Raw genomic sequence first — 18918 nt, 5'->3', positions numbered from 1 at the left:
AGTTAGCAGCTGTCTCTCTGGCAGAGTTTCACCAGCTGAGTTTGGCACCTTATATCTGTGTTGACTTAAGGAGGGGGGAATCAATAAAATACAGGGGTTTTGGTAGTTATTCAATCCATGTCCAGAATTTCTGATGCAGCTATAGGAGAAGAAATTTGCTCTCGGTTGCTAGGTAGCTTCAAGAGCCTTTTAAAGTCCTGCCCCTTCACTCCTGGGAAATTCAACAGGCATCTCTCTCTCTCTCTCTCTCCCTCTCTCTGAACTGTGGCTGCCACCAGTATGTACAAATGAGTGCACCAGTGCACCACAGCTGTTAGTCAAACAGGTGGTAAGCAATGTGGATGCAGTATTTCTGTATCTAGTTCCTCCACCTGGTGGGCAGGTGGGCTCTCCATAGCTTTTGCCTAGCTGGAAGCAGCAACACCTTCTGTTCATCTCAGCCCCAAGGCAGGACAAAGGAAACCTCTTCCCAGAAAAACCAGGGAGGAAAGTCTGAAAAAGCTTCTCCTGTGCCTCTGTCCTGTGGTGCTAGGGGCAGGTCCATTCTGCTTCCCCATCCCCCTGTGGCTTTGTGCCCAGTTGCTGCAGCCAAGTGTACAACTGATGAATGAAATTGTTTTTAAATGTTCACTTTATTAATGTAACTTCATAAGTAAAGTTTTATTAATGAAACAACATTCATTCATAAAACCGGTTACCCCAATAACTGGCTAATTGACAATTAAGGTGCTTGTTAAGAGCCACAGCTTTAGCCAGTTGCCCTTGTAAGTTTCACTGTCAATCCAATTCCTGTTTAAATCAGGGAGACTTGCACTGTTTCAGTATTGTAACTTCTGTTCACTGTTTGCCATTCGCTACACTTGTCTACTTCTGGTCACTGTTTGCCATATTGTAATTCAAAGTCCATTTTAAAACGCTCACTCCATTTTGTAAAAGCTGCTGCAACCTTCATTTTTGCAAAACCCTGCTGTAATCTTCTTAGTTTAGTTTAGATGTGTGACTGAGGTATGGATGGATGATGAAATCAACCTCCAGGACTAGCCTGTCCTGATGAAATAAAGTTCCAACACCAACAGCTGAAGATGCAGACAACAGCCCTAACAAGGTAAGAAGAGAGTATCAGAGGGGTAGCTGTGTTAGTCTGGATCTGTAAAAGCAGCAAAGAGTCCTGTGGCACCTTATAGACTAACAGATGTTTTGGAGCATGAGCTTTCGTTTGTGAATACCCACTTCATCGGATGCAAGTAGTGGAAATTTCCAGGGGCAGGTATATATAAGCAAGCAAGAAGCAGGCTAGAGATAATGAGGTTAGATTAATTAGGGAGGACGAGGCCCTGTTCTAGCAGCTGAGGTGTGAAAACCAAGGGAGGAGAAACTGGTTCTGTAGTTGGCAAGCCATTCACAGTCTTTGTTCACTCCTGAGCTGATGGTGTCAAATTTGCAGATGAACTGAAGCTCAGCAGTTTCTCTTTGAAGTCTGGTAGCCATCCTGCAGCAAAAAAACTTCCACTACATGCATCCGAGACCACCTAAAAAGAAAAGAACAAAGGTACAATAGAAGGAAGATCAGAGCCAGGTCCGAGGCTGAAAGTCACGTCTGCAATTGACGGGTGATCAGTCACACAGAACCCAGAGGCAGCGTGACACAGCAAGACCTATAGACTCTGGATTCAAACTAAAGCCTACAAAAAGGATGACTTGGAGGGTAACGTTCTGCTGCCAATGTGGGAGGGCAGACCCAGTCCTTCCTTGTGCCTGGCTTTCCTGCCAGTTAGCCGCCATAAGCTGCAAAATCAAGCCACAGACTCAAGCTATGTTCAGGCTGGTAACTATACAGCAGCTGCAGAACATCTAATCGGGGTGTGTGTGTGTGCGTATTAGTTATTGATCATAAATCAAATTGCTATCATAATAAATGTGTCATCTTTGCCTTGCCCCCTGAACGGTCCTGTGTCGTTTTGTGTGCATAACACAAGCCTGGGCAAGGACTGAGCTGCTATGACCCATGCAGCCATGCTCCTTTGTAGTAGCCCCCACATGGACTCTGTGGGAGCAGCAAGACAGCTCCCACCTAATCCTGGACACCCAGGGAGAGGCCCTACAGGTGGACCAGAACTCAGGTCAGAGTTCACGCAGAGTCTTGGGTCTGCACTGCATCCAGCAGCCCTGGCCTGGATAAATAGGGCCTTTGCTTCCCTGTGGTCCACAGCAATTGATCCTTTCAGCTCTGAAAAAAGCTTCCCAAGTGAGCCTCCTCCCTCAGCACATGAGCTCCCAGCCCCTCCTACCCTCCAGCATCCCTGCCCTTAAAGTCTCCCCCAAGTTGGCTCTAGTCCTCAGAGATCCCCCTCCTCACACACAGTTGCATCCTCCCCAGTGTACACCCACATCAGCCAGGTGGCCTATTTGAATGATCTAGATGGGACCTGGAGCATTTCCCTCCAGTAGGAATCCAACATCCTCTTGCACAGGGCTGAGAACTAGCCAGGGTACCTCACAGCCCTGCCGGGCCCTGAATGTCTGAATCTTCAGGCAGATGGGCTGAGCCAGAAACACCTCCTTCCAGAGGGAATAGCCCCTTCACTAGGAGATTTTCAGTCCTAGTGCTGCCTGCCTGGTCCTGGTTTCCCTCGGTCAACCTCTTCTGGTCAAGATCCAGTTTCCTACTTCCCAGATACTGCAGTAGGTACCTGGCCACTCCCCAGGCCTGGGTGTCAGATGTCATGGGTGGAGGAGGTAGCTTACACCACCCCTCGCTTCTGTGATGTTGGGTTGTGAAGAAAGCAGAAGAGAATTGGTGTTTGCGGAATCACCTAGCTTCTGAAGGCTTATAGGAGCTTGATTCACAGTCCGCATCTGGCTGTCCCCAGGTCTCAGTCTGCATCTACCAGACAGAAAAGGTCATTCTGACCCTTCACTTGGTCCCATTCTTCTCATACTCAGGGCCTGGCTCTCAAATGCTCCTTCCTCTTGAAGCTAGAGATCCCTGGCTTGGTTCTTATCACCATTCCCAGGCGAAGGGTTCTCTCTCCTTTGGCCATCCATAGGAATCAGCTCTGTCCTGGAGCTCCCCCAGGATGGGTCTGAGGGAAGACTCAGGACTCTGATAGGTTTGATTCCAAGGCCAGAAGGGGACATTGTGATCATGTAGCCCAACCTTCTGTATAACACAGGCCAGAGAACTTCCCCAAATAATCCCTGTTAAACTAGAGCAGATCTGCTTCCCTAAGGGTCCTGGCTTCCACCCTCCGGGGCTCGGTAGGCAGCTTCCTGGGGGGGGCCGTGCCCTCATAACCAGATTCCTTAAGGCAGTGTCTTACCTTAACCCCCTGTTAAGTTACTCTTGGGGAAATTCTGTGCCAACAATTTAAAATGCTGCGTATTTTATTTGTCAAAATAACTGAAAGTGGCATGATGATATTGTATTTTGGCAATTTATTTCAAAATATCTGTTAGCAAGTATGTTTGTACCAATGTGGACAACAAAAAAGGTTCAGGATATGTTCTTTGACAAATCGATTCCTCACTAGGCATATTAGTCAAGAACTTTGAGCAATAATTCATTTAAACTGCAATATAGAAACTTCCTGCACCCCTCAGAAGCAGCGCAAGGGCTTGTGGGAGTCAGGGGTAACAGAGGAGCTGAGGGAGAGGGAAGTAACTGCTGGGAAGGAACCTGGGAGTGAACACGGAGGGTTGTGGGTGTCAGTGGGAAAAATATGGAACAGTTGTTTTGTTTTTTTTTGGGGGGGGGGATTGTTAGGGAGCTGGAGAGCCTCCCCCATGCAGATTCTGCCTGACCCCTATCCTCTCCCATTCAGTCAGGTACACCTGCCCCTGTCCCCATGTGTCCCTGCACCCCCTCCCATTCAGCCCCTGGCTCGATGCTGTCACCCCACTAGCCCTTCTGAATCCGTCTGTGACCCCCAAGCAGCCCCATGTGCCCAGCTCTGCCTGTCCCCCACCCCCATATCCTGTCTCTCCTCACCTGGCCCCGCAGGCAGAGCTCTCTGAGAAGGCAGCTTCTGCCCTTGTCACTCCTGGCTGGCTGCTCTGGCCCTGTGCTGGCCGCCCTCTCTTCTGGGGCCACAGCAGCCCCTGGTGACCAAGATGTGTAATTGCGGCGCCTCCCCAGCAGAATCTGTTCTCTCTGGGGACATGAATTTTGCCTGTGCAGTGACACAGAATTCCCCCAGGAGCATTAAGTGTCTTGTGTCCTTTGGAGCCTAAAGGTCCTGCGCTCTGAGCTGTTTGACTCTCACGCTCACTCTCACGCTGGAAAGTGCCTTCCCTCAGCCTGGGGAGCCTTGCAGCTTGTAGCACTGGCTTGTGCTCCCTGAGTCCTCACTTCCCCAAGGAGACATTCGCTCTCTGAACGTGCTGGAGCTTCCTCCCTTCCACCTTAACCAGGAGAGCTCAAGGTTGATTGCCCTTCTCTGGATGGCCCCCAGGTGTTTGGGATCAGCCTTTCTCAAACTAAACCCTTCTGCCAGCCCAGGTTCCTCTTCATGCTGCTTGAAGGGTCTCATCAAGGGATGAAGGCATCCAGAAAGATGCTTTGTCCTGGATCAGAACCTGCAATTAGCATCCTCCCGTGCTGCCTGCCTCTTGCCCAGGACAGGGTCAAGGTCATTCTGCCTCCAAATTACCAGCAAGTGCATGCATTAGGCACCCCGAGCCCTTTTTATTAAAGTTCTCTTAGGGGTGCTCTCAGCAGCGCTTGTGATTCTAGCATCCCCTGCCTGCAATATTTAGCTTCATCCCCATCGGCCTGGGATCAGTCTATGGTGCAGTGACACTGCATTGCACAGCAAGGGCTAAATTAATTTGAGCATTTAATCATTGCATCTTTCAGCCAGGTGTCACTGCAGCTGAGCCCAAGTGCACGTAGCTTTTTTAACCATCTTGGCTCCTTTGAATAATCTCTTGTAGACATTGTTTTTGGATGTGTAAATAGAACCATCAGCCTATTTGAGAATTACCTGGTTTAAAATGTTTATCACTGTGTGAGCTGTATACAGTAACTCCTCACTTAACATCCTCCCGCTTAACGTTGTTTCAAAGTTACGTCGCTGCTCAATTAGGGAACATGCTCGTTTAAAGTTGTGCAATGCTCCCTTATAACGTCATTCGGCTGCCTGCTCTGTCCACTGCGTGTAAGATTCTGTGGAAGAGCAGCGACTTTACAAGGGAACATTGCACAAGTTCCTCTTCTCTGCCTCCTCCACCTCCCTCCCAGTGCTTCCCCCGCTTAGGAATTTCTGGGAGGGAGGGGCAGGAGCAGGGAAGCACCACATCTCCACTCCTCCCCCTCCCTCCCAGAAAGGCCTAAGTGCCGCCAAACAGCTGTTTAGCGGTGCTTAGGACTTGGGGGGGCGGGAGAAGTGGGGATACGGCTGCTCCGGAGAGGAGGTGGAGTGGCGGTGGGATGGGGTGGGCCTGGAGTGCAGCGGGGACAGGAAGAGGCGGGCTTGCAGCATTCCCGGCAAAGTCGTTGCCTGTTCTTCTCCAGGGAAGCTGCCGCTGCTGCTGCAAAGGTGCTTCCTAGCGTCCTTGCCTGCAATGGGCTGTGCCTGTGTGGGGAAGCCAGGGGCACTGCCCAACCACCATACAGTACTGTACAGTATAATGCCCTTTGCCCAAAAAGAATTTCCTTGGAACCTAACCCCCTGCATTTACATGAAACCTTATGGGAACGTTTCACTTAAAGCTGCATTTCTCAGGAACAGAACTACAACGTTAAGTGAGGAGTTACTGTATTCTGGTAGCTGGATTGCAGCTGTGTTTATTTAGCTCAGTGGTTTTACTTGCATTTTTATATTTAATTAGAGCTGTTCAGAAGCATGTGGTCCCTTTTCAATAAAAGGGTTCATAGCTACAATTTAATTATCTGCCTGTTTTGGTTGTAGATACAGATCTATTTCTATTTCGTTAAGATGGGGGTGAACCACTGGTATAGTAGCCAAATTGGTTTAACCTGACCCTGTGTATAACCTGGGGCTATGCAAACAGCGATAAACCTGGCCATGTGGACAACCTTGTGAGTGAGAGTTATGATAAGACTGTGGTCAGGAAAGCAAATTCATTACTTAGGAGAAGTAGGTGGCGACTGGGTCTCTGTAATGTGCCTAGCAGAATGAGGCTCTGATCTCAGTCTGTGTCTAGGCGCTGCCGTGAAACCAACTATATAAGCCCAGGGGAGCTTACCCATAGCAGATGTCACATGCCATCAGAACAGATCTCTGGCTTATTTCCTGCTAACTTTATGCCCGTTTGGGAGCTGTAATTCCTGAGCTGACGGCCAGTGTTCCAAATGCCAAGATGGTCCCCTACAGCAGAAGGAATAAATGTATTCGGGAGTGGAAAAGTTACCTGAAACCCTGTTTGTCAAAGGAGAGAGGGACCCAGAAAACAATTCCAGACAGACCCCAGCAAGTCTAGTAGTGGGGTAGGACTCCCAGGAGGGAAGGAGAAAATACAAGGAGTGAGAGAAGACAGGATAACTGGGAATAGCTTCTTTTGTGTTTGGAGCTGGTATTGGGCTTCCCGTCTAACGGTGATCGCTTATGGGGCACTGGCCAAACCAGTGTTCAGCCTGACCCCAGCATCCCAAAATGACTCGTGCCGCCCCACCCCTTGGCAGAGTGGGAGGAGATTTTGCTGCACAACACCTCACCCTCTTTTTTAGAAAACTGGAATGTGAGCAGTGGCATCACGTGCTGTTGGCTTGTGCAACGTGTTGTGGCTGGGGAGGTCTCGAACGCCATCTCCTCCTCCACGTGCTCCCTCTGCTGCCGGGGAAGGACAGCCCAAGCGAACCTTGGTGCCTGAAGAGTCTGATTGAACCACAAATGTAGTCAGCTGTTGACTCCTGCTCTGGGCCCAAACTAAGCCAGTTACAATGGTGCATTGAATCTTTAGACAGCTCTGAGAGCCAGCAGGTTTAAAGTCTCCCTTTATTTCATGAATGAGTGAGAAAGGCACAAAGGTTAATGCCATGATGAGCAGCGTCTGGGAGATGCAGTCGCTCATTATAAAGACAGTGGCTTTTACCAGGAACGCTCGGCACAAGGCCAGGCTATCTGAAGGGGTCACCGCAGAGTTTTAAGAAGGCAGAAAGTCAACATGCTCCGTCCCAGGTTTCTTTTATGCTAAACGGACAAGGCAGGAAATGGAAATCTGGGTGATTATTTATACTGCGGTGAGAGCGGTGGCACCAGGTGAGCTGCACAGACACTCAGCATCTTGTCGATGTCGACTTGTGTTGACTTGTCGACCTCTGCCTGGGGCGGAGTTCCTGGGGAGCAACTTTCTGCATTATCGCTTTTCGTTCCTGAAATGGAGATGCAAGACAGGTGGGTGTCTGAGCTTACCACCCAGGGCAGAAATGGGTAGGATGAATAGGTTTTGGAAGGTGAATACCAGCTGGTGACTATTTCAGATGGGAACTGAACGGGCTCCTCTGCTGGGAGAGGTTCTAATCTGTCTGTCTAGGCCCTCTAGAATCTATGGTAAAAGACAGGCTGCTGCCAATTGGGGTGTCATAGACCAGGTGGGTCCAGCTTATCTGGAACAGCTACAGCTGTAAATGCAACAAAAGTGGCAGGATCACGTCACAGGATCACAGGGAGCTGTGGCCTCTCCGGGGCAGGTCCCGTGCCCAGAGGTCGTGCTGCCATTTGAGTGTCACTCAGCTTCTCCGGATGTAAGTGAGGCCCAGATTAATTCCTGCCCCTGCCCAAACCCACTGCTCCCCCAGCTCCTGGAGTGCTGGGGCCGAAGGCTACTGGAGAGTGAGGTGGCCTGGCCCTGGCTTAGCAGGATCAGGTTTCCGTCAAGGTCAGAGCGAGTTGTGCCGGTGCTATTGGGCTGGGGCCGTCCTCAGCCGCCTAACGGGGCAGATGTTTCGAAGTGCTTGTGCCCACAAACCCAAGGGAGGAACCTGCGTGTGGAAAAGTGGTGGTAACCACACACACGCCCCTTTCAGGGTCCAGCACTGCCCCTCCTTGCTCTCCACAGGACACAGCTGGGCTGCCCCTGAAGGAACAGCATGAGCCCCCCACCCTTTAACCCCCTTCTTGCCTCATCCCATGTGTCCCTGGCCAGAAGCCTCCCTACCTTGGAGCAAACTCCTTCCCTGTTACCTGCTTGGTGAGACCTCTCTGCCTCCTCCATGTTTGCCTTGTCTGGGGCTCCAGCAGCCTCCTCCAGTGCAGCTGTCTCTGGTGTGTCGCTCTCCTCCTCCGAAGGGCTGTTCAGCTCCGGGTTGTCATAGTTTATGTACTGGTATAAGGGTCGCAGGCGCTGTGGTCTCCCTAGGGCAGCAAAACCACCACCGCTGTAACACTGAATCCTCCACACCCCCGGCCCGGGCCCTCACGGCGCTTTCCCAATGGGCTGCAACAAAGCCTCGTGGCCTCAGGGAAGAGCACGTTCCCTGGGCTACAGGGGTGGGACTGCCCAAGACCACTCTTGCGAAGGAGGTTGGTTCTGTGGCAAAGGCTCCAGCCTCGGATTTGGTGCAGTTCCTGGCTCTGCTGCAGACTGGCCGGGTGCCCTGAGGCAAGTCCGTTGGTTCCCCCCTGTGCACCGGGGATACCAACCCTTCCATCCCCTCCTTTGGTCTGTTGTGACTCTGTGCTGGGCCGGTCTCCCTCTGTGCCTGGGGCTCCATTGCCCCAGACTCTTCCCAATCTCAAGCACAGCCTGGGGGTGCTGTCACCATAAGGAGAAGCTGGGGTGTGTCTGGCAGTGGGGGAGCCTCCCCTGGCTGAATACTCGTTGGGGGCCAGCCCTAGGAAAGGCAGCGGGGCTCTTGGAGCATGATTGCCCTGGGGGCCCAGCTCTTGGCCATTATCTTTGAAAACTCATGGCGATCGGGGGAGGTCCCGGAGGACTGGAAAAAGGCTACTGTAGTGCCCATCTTTAAAAAAGGGAAGGAGGAGGATCCGGAGAACTACAGGCCAGTCAGCCTCACCTCAGTCCCTGGAAAAATCATGGAGCAGGTCCTCAAGGAATCAATTCTGAAGCACTTAGAGGAGAGGAAAGTGATCAGGAACAGTCAGCATGGATTCACCAAGGACAAGTCATGCCTGACTAACCTAATTGCCTTCTATGAGGAGATAACTGGGTCTGTGGATGAGGGGAAAGCAGTGGATGTGTTATTCCTTGACGTTAGCAAAGCTTTTGATACGGTCTCCCACAGTATTCTTGCCAGCAAGTTAAAGAAGTAGGGGCTGGATGAATGGACTATAAGGCGGCTAGAAAGCTGGCTAGATCGTCAGGCTCAACGGGTAGTGATCAGTGGCTCCATGTCTAGTTGGCAGCCAGTATCAAGCGGAGTTCCCCAAGGGTCGGTCCTGGGGCCGATTTTGTTCAATATCTTCATTAATGATCTGGAGGATGGTGTGGCCTGCACCCTCAGCAAGTTTGCGGATGACACTAAACTGGGAGGTGTGGTAGATACCCTGGAGGGTAGGGATCGGATACAGAGGGACCTAGACAAATAAGAGGATTGAGCCAAAAGAAATCGGATGAGGTTCAACAAGGACAAGTGCAGAGTCCTGCACTTAGGACGGAAGAATCCCATACACTGCTACAGACTAGGGGCCGAGTGGCTGGGCAGCAGTTCTGCAGAAAAGGACCTAGGGGTTACAGTGGACGAGAAGCTGGATATGAGTCAACAGGGTGCCCTTGTTGCCAAGAAGGCTAACGGCATTTTGGGCTATATAAGTAGGAGCATTGCCAGCAGATCGAGGGACGTGATCATTCCCCTCTATTCAGCATTGGTGAGGCCTCATCTGGAGTCCTGTGTCCAGTTTTGGAGAGTCCAGCGGAGGGCAAGGAGAGGCTGAGGGAACTGGGATTATTTATTCTGCAAAAGAGAAGAATGAGGGGGGATTTGATAGCTGCTTTCAACTACCTGAAAGGGGGTTCCAAAGAGGATGGATCTAGACTGTTCTCAGCGGTAGCAGATGACAGAACAAGGAGTAATGTCTCAAGTTGCAGTGGGGGAGGTTTAGGTTGGATATTAGGAAAAACTTTTTCACTCAGCGAGTGGTGAAGCACTGGAATGGGTTACCTAGGGAGGTGGTGGAATCTCCTTCCTTAGAGGTTTTTAAGGTCAGGCTTGACAAAGCCCTGGCTGGGATGATTTAGTTGGGTTTGGTCCTGCTTTCAGCAGGGGGTGGGACTAGATGACCTCCTGAGGTCCCTTCCAACCCTGAGATTTTATGATTCTGGGCTGGAGGAGCACGGAGCTGGTGGTGATGGAAGGACACCAGGGAGGAGGGGGAGTCGAATCTGGCACTGAGGCTCGGCCCTCAGCACCTTAGGGGGTGCCTGCTTGTATCTATTTGGGGAGAGGCAGGACTCGCCCACTCTGTACAATGGGGTCTGTGGGAAGGAGGAAGCAGACCGGGCCCAGCTCAGCGAGCAGGGCTGCTCCTTAGACCTGAGGCCAAGACTGGCTGGTGGAGCCTGATCCTGAAATGGAACCACAGCCTGGAGCCCTCGCCTGTCTGTCCCCAAACCACAGGTCTCTGCTACCTGAGCTACAGGAGATCCGCTTTAGCTGGTAGCACTAGCAGGGCCGTTATCTTCTCTGGGGGCCAACCGACCAGGGCCTAAGCCAGCCCACCATACTGCCAGAGCCAGCCCCACAAAGCCGCAGTCCTGCACTGAGAAGCAGGAGCCTGCTGCCTCCCACAGGTACAGAGAACAGCGAGCGCTTTCCTCGCGCCAGGAAGGGGCAGCGCTGGCCTGTTGTGCTGTGCCGTGTGCACTTACTGTCCGTGCGCAGTGTGTCCGGGGGCAGAGCCGCTGCCGGGCTGGCAGCGAGGTCTGACGAGCTTTTCCTTTTCTTGGCTTTCTTGTGCTGCCTGGTAGCGAGGGGACTGTCCACCTCCCCCGCCTTGGGAGGCAGCTTCCTGAAGTCGGCGTGCTGGAAAACGTGTACTGCAGAATCAGCCCTGTGGGGCAGAACCAGAGCCAAGGGGACGGTGGGTTTGAGCTGCTGGGCAGAGGGACAGCGGCCCCTGGCAGGGAAGAGGTGTCCCCTGCCTCCTACACAACCTGCACCAGTGCCAGGAAACTTCCAGGGAACAAGCTTACGCTGTTTTGACTCCTTCCTGCCCTCCGTCAGGCTGGGAGAGCATTTCCCAGGGGGCGTGAAGCTCAAGGCATCACAGCTTGAAATGCCCTGCCCCTGTGGTGTGCCCCAACCCTTGACGGAGATGGGGAGGTAGGACCACGCCCCTTGTGCAGACGGGGAAACTGAGGCAGAGAGCGGGACAGTGACTTGTCTGAGGTTGCGCCCAAAGTCAGTGGCAGAGTCAGGAGAAGGGAACCCAGGAATCCCAGTCCCAGTCCCCTCTGACCTAACTGCGAGAGACCAGTTTATACATGAACCCGAACCTTGCGCTGGCTTTGGATCGTAGGAGAGGGTCAGGGCAGAGCTGCATTTTAGCCAGAAACCCTGCTGCTGCCTCCCATAGCCTTGGTGCACCTTTCCAACGGGCTGGCATGTTCCGCTGCCTCTGGTGGGCTGGCCTCTGCCCTCGCCTCTGGCATGGTGGGAGAGGCTTCACGAGGCACGCTGCCGCCTGGGTGGCATTGCTGAGGCTGGTCATGGTTAGCTGCCAGGCTGCGGTGCAGCTGAATCGTACTCTGGACACTGGAGTTACCGTGACATGGTCCCAGCAGGGATACTGGTTAGTAGAACCATTTCCTAACGTGGCATTCATGGGCCTGAAGCTGGCATTATTTAATACGGCTGGGTTCGCAGCACAGCCATAGCCCCTGTGCCAGCTTCCCCTGCAGGGCTGGTGCCAGCTTCCCGTGCCGTGGTCCCGCTCAGAGGGGAGCCCCTCTAAGGCAGCTCACTCTCTGCTCCATTCGGCCCTGGCCCCTCTGCTGGGTGCCCGGGGCGGTGGGTATGAGCCTTGGCCACCAGTCTTGCTGGCTCATGTCGGAAAGGTCACTCAGCAGCCATCAGTGGGTCCTGGCTTTGGGTCAATACTGACCTGGACTGGGTTGGACCCTCTGTCTCTGAGACAAAAGGGTTCAGGCCCCTGTGTGACCCAGTGTCCATATGCCATTGCGCTAAAGACAACAAACTTCCCCAGCTGTCCCCCCGCCCTCGTGCCACCAGGCCTGGGGGCTGAATGAACGGTGCCAGCAGGGGCATGGCTGGGACATGCCAGGCCGGCTCATGACCTTCCCATCCTTCGTCCCAGCCTAGACTGGAGGCTCTCCCATGTTGAGAGATGGCAAAGCCCGTCCCCAGGCCCAGCAGCCTCTCTGAGCCCCGGTAGTCAGAGCCCAGCGCACAGGGCCGGTGCAGAACGCAGACAGCCCCAGAGCAGGGCAAGTCAGGGCCTTCCAGCCCCTGCAGGATCCCCAGAAGGGCCCGTTTGGGGCCCAACAGCCTCCCTTTCCCCCCACAAGAGGAGCAGCAGCAGCTGGGAGGAGCCTTCACAACCTGACATCCTCATTCACTCAGCTCCAACGCCCTGTTGCTGCATCACCCTTGGGTGCTGGTCCCCCCGCTCCGTCCCCTCCCTTCCCACTCCGGCCTCTGTGATTCTCACCTCCTCCCTCCCGCCAAGCCCACTCCCGGCCCAGCTTCAGCCCCAGGGCCAAGCCACTTCATTCTCACCAGATCACAGGTCTGAGCTGGTGCGTAACCAGGCCGGGCACTGGGACGCCATGTGCTGGCCCCTGCCCCAAGCCCTTTGTGTGTGAGTTGGGCCCCAGTCCCAGCCTCTGTCTCTGCTCTTTGCAGGCGGTGAGCTCCTGGGAGACGGGCTGGGCCCGGCACAAGGGGGGATGATCCCACTGCAGTTTGATGCTAGTAATACAGCCCCCAGGGGACCCTCCAACCTACTTTGCTGCCTTTGCTTTAAAGCCGGAGGTCAGTAGCCACGCCTGGAGCACGGAGACAGATCGCAGGGCTTTCAGCTCCGGAAAGAGCTCTTTGTGCTTCTGCGCCTCTTCGTCGTACAGCTTGGGGTTCACGACCACTCCTTGCCCGTCCTCGTCCCACTGGGGAGGAAGACGAAAAGTTACTGCTTGGGGAGCGTCGGATGAAAGCAACGCTTCCGGAGGGCTGCAGTGCCTGGCACAGACGCCAGCTCTCAGCCCGGCCCCGCGACAGCCCAGTCTGCCTGCTCCTCTCTGGTCCTGGAGGGAAGCTGAGCTTTGCAGTGAACAAGTGGCCAGTGAATTGCTTAAGCTAGGTTTAAAACCCATCTGCATAAGCGCTCAGGCATCCATGGACCTGTGCTGCGGTACAGAGCCAGCGCCCACCAGGCCATGGACGGGCTAGCAAAGGACCTGGCTGGCAGCTGGAGGCCTGCGTGCTGCAGCTCGGAGCCTGTGGTGTGAGACATACGTTGTCACGGTAGGATGCCAGGGCTCTGTGCTGCTGGGAGACGACCAGCGCGGGAGTGAGGCTGCTGCTGAACGGCAATGCTGCGCAGCCAGCTACCGAGGGAGGCAGGTCAGCTGTAACTATCAAAGCCCCCCTTGCAATGGGAACCCTGGCCAGGGCCTCTGGGGCAGGAAGGTGTCAAAGCAGCCAGGGGAAATGTGATCCCCAAATTACCCAGCTGGTTTTCACACAAATGAACTGGAAACTTTGAAAATCATCTTTTTGGGGCCACTTCTTGTTAAATCCCTTGCGAGGGCGATGTGGAAGTGTAAGGGAACTGGTAGGTTGCCTTTCTGGGGGACAGCCCCTTCCTCGGGGAGTCGAGCCAGCTCCCACGGGGCCTGGCCTTGTCTCAGCCCCACACGCGGCTGGAGGAGACGCATTCCCCGCTCCCCATGCACCTGGCCGGATCCCCTTGGGAACACGCCTGCTCCAGGCAGCCGCAGCTCTGCGAGCGCGTCCGTCCCATCACAGCTCGTGTTTTAAACACGTGATTGCTCTTTACCTCCAGCGCCTTGATGGTTGGATTGTCCAGTGCGGCTGCCAACTGGGAGATGAAGCGTCCGGGCATGGCCTTCCCCCCAGGCCTCTTCTCACTTGGACTCCTTGCTGCAGTGGCCATCGCCTGAGGACAAGGCAATCAGTGACATCAGATATTAGTGCCTCTGGGCTTTGATCTGCTGTCTGATAATGATGCTTAGCCCTAGATCACTGAGCACTCCAGGCAGGGGTCTGTCATTAGCCCCCCAGCCTGGGGGTAGGGCGGTCAAGCTTGATGAATGTTGCCACCCTGTGCCCCCTCACAAGACCCTGTTACAGCTAGCACAGCTGAGTCGTGGCCCCCCCAGCAGCATCTTTCACAGCACAACTCAGCGCAGGCTGTGTTTGGGCATCCAACGGCCAGGCCAGCCAGCTGTGTTGGAGTGAACTATGGGAAAAGTGGGGCAACACCCATAATGCTTCAGCAGGAGAGAGGGTGCCCAGAAGACACGCACCCAGAGCAGTGCACTCGGGGATGTCACAGCACTGGGAGGAATGGCTGACACCCCAGTTGCACAGATGCAGTGAGGGGGGGCATTCCTCATGGCAAAGATCAGCAGGGAGCCAAGCCTGTGGCAGGCCAGGCTGCTGGCAAGGGCATCGCTGCCACGGTCACTGAGGGTGACCCACGTGATGTGCAGACACAAGCCAGGTTCAGAGCTGAGCAGGCCCTAGGCCCCTCCCAAACTCAGCTAAGAGCTGCATGTGGACCAGTGCCCAGTCTCTGGCCACAGATAACTGGCAGTGGGGCCAAGAGCTTGGATTCTCAGTTCCACCAAGACCCCTTTGCACCTCGTGGGCAGCGTCAAGGGGCCGCAAAGTGGGTGTCAGTTACATCTGAATGCATGTTAATGACCCCTCATGCTGCCATGGGGCTAAAAGTGACCTGATATGAAAGGAGAATCAGGCCCATAATTAAAAAAAAAAAAAAAATTGGAGATATACCAATCTCCTAGAACTGGAAGGGACCTTGAAAGGTCATTGAGTCCAGCCCCCTGCCTTCACTAGCAGGACCAATTTTTGCTCCAGATTCTTAAGTGGCCTCCTCAAGGATTGAACTCACAACCCTGGGTTTAGGACAATGCTCAAACCACTGAGCTATCCCTCCCCACCCATTTGCAATGAAGAATCCCACCAGCTCAGGAGTGAGCTGTGATAGAACGATCAGGTCACATACAACAGTTGTTCCTAGGTTATGAGCATGGTTCATCTGACCAGAGCAGACAGAGATTTTAACGCTATAAAAACCCACTTGGCAAGTATCCCCACCCAGGTTCCGGAGTGAATGAATCTACTTGAATGATCGTTTCGCTGTAGGAATGCAGCGTCCCCGCTCTCTTGGCTTTAACCGGAACCGCCTGATGATTGGGGTTTTTCTGGGTCTGCAGTCCTGTGAATACACTAGAACCTCAGCTTTTGTTTTCTGAAGAATGATTCTAGCCTTCGTGGTTGCAGAGAAAACCCTGGAACTGGGAACCCACCATGTTCCGCTGGCAAACAGAAAGCCCGGCACTCCACGCCACGCTCTTATTCAAATTGCTGACTTAGAAGGTTGGATCTCGTGGGTCGGGAGGCCTGATTCATGCTTTCTGAACATGAGGGTTTGGCGATGCTGGGAATGCTGAAAGCCCTTCCCATCTAGTCACCAAGAACCAGGACTAGACAAGAACCAGGACTAGACTAGACTAGCAGGATTCAAATATTTGACTTTCAACTCTTTGAGCCTCAGATGCTTTCCGCCCAGGTCAGCTCAGCTTTACCAGTGCTCTTTATCCTTTGGGTGTCCCCCATGCTGTGAGGTTTACATTCAGTCACATCAAATAACCCTGACCATGGGCAACTCATCTCCTAGCCCTGGGGAGGAGGGGACCACGCTCTGCTCCGGTGCTAGGAATCTGGGCCGCCATTGGTTTCAGTGCCCTGCGGCTTTTACACCGCAAGTCTGCAAACACTCGCTTGCAGCCTGCAGTGGGCCCACCCACAGCAGTCCAGGTAAGCACATGTGCAAGTGTTGGCAGGATCGGGGCCCAAAACAACCTCAACTCATCCTGCATGTTGAGGCTGTTTGTCTCCCGATGCTGCTGCAGCGTATTCCAGGGGGTGGCCACACTGCACTCTCCCATGGAAATGTGTCGGTGTCCTGTAGTGTCAGGGCTTCCTGAATCTAAACAAGGCACCGGTCAGACAGCAAGCACGTGGCTTGAGAGATGTCTCTGGCACTGGGCTTGGTAGTGTAACGCCGACCCACACTGGGGTGTCGGCAGTGGGGATCAAACCTGGGACTTCTGAAGCTAAGTGCATGAGCTGCCAAGGCTGCAGCAGGCGCCTCGCTGGCCAGCTGGCCAGGCCCCCGCTAGAGGGGACAGAGCCCCACACCGAGCGAGGGGGGGTTACAGTAGCAGGTCTGGGCCTCAGGCAAACCATAAATTAACGAACACACCCGCTGAGCAGCGTGTAGCGACCCCCTCACCCGGCTTCCAGAGCGTCCCGGTGTGCTCCTGGGAGCCATCCCCCCTGCAACCCCACTGCCAACGATTGGTTCCCTCCCCCTTTCCCTGCGCCAGGGGTCCATTTCCCCCTCTCGGCCTAGTGCTCGCTCGGAGCATATCCCCCTTTGTCTGCAGCGTGTTCCCCGCTGAGTTCAAGCCTGCGGCTTTCAGTCTCATGAAACTTGGCAGCATGGACTTTCCCCCAGGCAGCCAGTGGGTGTCCGGCCTAACGACTTCCCCCTGCCAACCAGTGAGTGTCCAGCCTGGCACCTTTCCCCACTGCCAGCTGGCGGGCGTCCGGCCTGGTGCCTTCCCCCTCCCCTGCAGCCAACGAGTGTCCAGCCTGGCACCTTTCCCCCCTGCTAGCTGGCGGGCGTCCGGCCTGGCGCCTTCCCCCTCCCCTGAGCCAGCGGGTGTCCGGCCTGGCGCCTCCCCCCTCCCCTGAGCCAGCAGGTGTCCAGCCTGGCGCCTTCCCCCTCCCCTCAGCCAGGGGGTGTCCGGGCTGGCGCCTTGCCCCTCCCCTGAGCCCGCGGGTGTCCGGCCTGGCGCCTCCCCCCTCCCCTGAGCCAGCGGGTGTCCGGCCTGGCGCCTTCCCCCTCCCCTGAGCCAGCGGGTGTCCGGCCTGGCGCCTTCCCCCTCCCCTGAGCCAGCGGGTGTCCGGCCTGGCGCCTTCCCCCTCCCCTCAGCCAGCGGGTGTCCGGCCTGGCACCTCCCCCTCCCCTGAGCCAGCGGGTGTCCGGCCTGGCGCCTTCCCCCCCAGCAGCAGCGGGCGGGGCTGGCTGCTCCCCCCCCAGCCAGCCGGTGTCCCCTGGCGCCCTCCTCCCCCTCAGCCAGCGGGTGTCCTGCCACCCCCCCCCTGCCGGCGCAGGTGCCCCCTGGGCGGCCAGGGCAGGGCTGCAGCTGAGGGCGCCCACAGCCAGGCCCCTGGCCCGTGCAGGCAGGGCAGCCAGAGTTGCCCAGCAGGCGGCCAGGGGCTGCCAGGGCCAGCAGTGGGCAGCCAGGGAGGAGGGAGGGGACAGGAGGGAGGGGGGGGAGAGAGAGAGAGAGGAGGGCAGGGGGGCAGCCAGGGGGAGTGGGGGCAGGGAGAGAGAGGGGAGGGGGGGGGAGGGGGGGGGAGGGAGAAGAGGAGGGGGCCTGGGGCAAAGCAATTTCAGGGGCCCCTTCCATAAAAAAAGTTGCACTGCTCTAGAATACTGTATTCTCGTGGGGGCCTGGGGCAAATTGCCCCACTTCCCCCCCCCCCCGGGGCGGCCCTTGTCATAGGGGGCAGAAAGAGCCAGGCAGGTCATGGTGGCTCTGCCCCCTCTCCCCTCGAGTGAGCTCGGTCTCTGGTATTCTGTACACAGAGATGGGGGGTATTGGACTCTACCTCCACCTGCCCCGGGCTGTTCTTTCTGCAGTAACCAGCTGCTCAGTAGGTTACTCGCTCCAAGCACATCCCCGACAACCCAGCCAGGGACGTGGGGTTCCCCTGGGCCAGGTACTTGGGAGAGTGCTGAGGGACTGCTAGCCAGCAGGGAATGGCCTGGTCTCCATGGCCATGGATAACAGGGAGCCTGTTGAAGCACATGACTCTGCAGATGAGCTCTGCTCTGTGGACCTTTTGGGGCACCTAGCTCTTTGCAATCTCCAGGCCACACAGCTACGAGACAATGCAGCCCATGACCGATGGGGGTTAGGGCGGCCTTTGTGGGGTGTTTTGGGGTAGGAACATGCTTTGCCGTGACCCGACAACGCAGGCTGGATGTGTAGCACTGATCAGCTCAGCCCATATGCTCTGTCTTGCCTTCCCAGTTAAACAACACATAAACCTTGCTCAGACCTGCTCTGGGAACGAGGGGCGTTTGGCATTGTGATGCCGCCTTGGATTCCCTGTGCTCTGTGCCACCAAAGCTGCTGCTCTGAAGCTGTCTCCACTGCACTGGTGATGGCTTCCTGGTGTCGTTTCCTTGGTGCCCTTTCACATAAGGTCTGTCATAGACCTTAGCTGCATTGTTACTCTGCGAGCAGGCTTGGGGTGTTAGTGCTTGTATGGAGCTTCCCCAGCAACAGCCTCCAAGGTGTGACTGCAAAGGGGGTTGATGATTCAGCAGGAGACTCTTCAATTTCTTTTTAAAACAATCTAATGTGATCGTTGCTGTTCAGTCACTGTTTTTGCGGGAACCTCTCCTTTGCCCCAGTACGAATGTAGTTACTGCACAGAACAAATGGCAAACATTGATCAGAGGCAGCAAAGAGAGCGATGCCTGGAAAGGTTGCCCGACACATCCCATTACAAGGCCCTCTTTGTAGTTGCTTATAACTTTGCCAAACTTCAACTGTTCAGGCTGAAAAATGTTCATGTCGGGTGTCTGCCTCAGGCTGATTTTTGGGATTGTGAGGGTGTGTGTGGGGGGATTTCAGCTAAAATGTTTCAGCTTTTTCCAAGAACAAGATTAGGGAAAAATTAATGCTACA

At 55.0% G+C, this 18918-nt stretch overlaps 1 protein-coding gene across 1 annotated transcript; it reads right to left on the bottom strand.

The window, feature by feature from the left end:
- Positions 1-6938: 6938 nt before the first annotated feature.
- Positions 6939-16449, bottom strand: C16H16orf86 (chromosome 16 C16orf86 homolog). The gene is made up of 6 exons (XM_039503950.1): positions 16443-16449; positions 13938-14057; positions 12887-13044; positions 10789-10970; positions 8145-8315; positions 6939-7333 (listed from the first exon to the last, which is right to left on the bottom strand). Exons 2-6 carry the CDS (start codon positions 14052-14054, stop codon positions 7188-7190), a joined length of 774 nt encoding a protein of 257 aa, XP_039359884.1. The 5' UTR covers positions 14055-14057; positions 16443-16449; the 3' UTR covers positions 6939-7187.
- Between the last annotated feature and the right edge of the window lie 2469 nt (positions 16450-18918).

The sequence above is a fragment of the Mauremys reevesii genome, linkage group 16 (genome assembly GCF_016161935.1).
Source record: "Mauremys reevesii isolate NIE-2019 linkage group 16, ASM1616193v1, whole genome shotgun sequence".
NCBI lineage: Eukaryota > Metazoa > Chordata > Testudines > Geoemydidae > Mauremys > Mauremys reevesii.
This window is presented reverse-complemented; position numbering and strand designations above follow the sequence as displayed.

Coding starts and splice junctions, on each gene's coding strand:
- C16H16orf86 (XM_039503950.1), bottom strand. CDS start 14,054: ATGGCCACTGCAGCAAGGAGTCCAAGTGAGAAGAGGCCTGGGGGGAAG. Junction 13,045..13,937: donor CAACCATCAAGGCGCTGGAG/GTAAAGAGCAAT, acceptor CTTCCTCCCCAG/TGGGACGAGGACGGGCAAGG. Junction 8,316..10,788: donor GGACACACTGCGCACGGACA/GTAAGTGCACAC, acceptor TTGCTGCCCTAG/GGAGACCACAGCGCCTGCGA.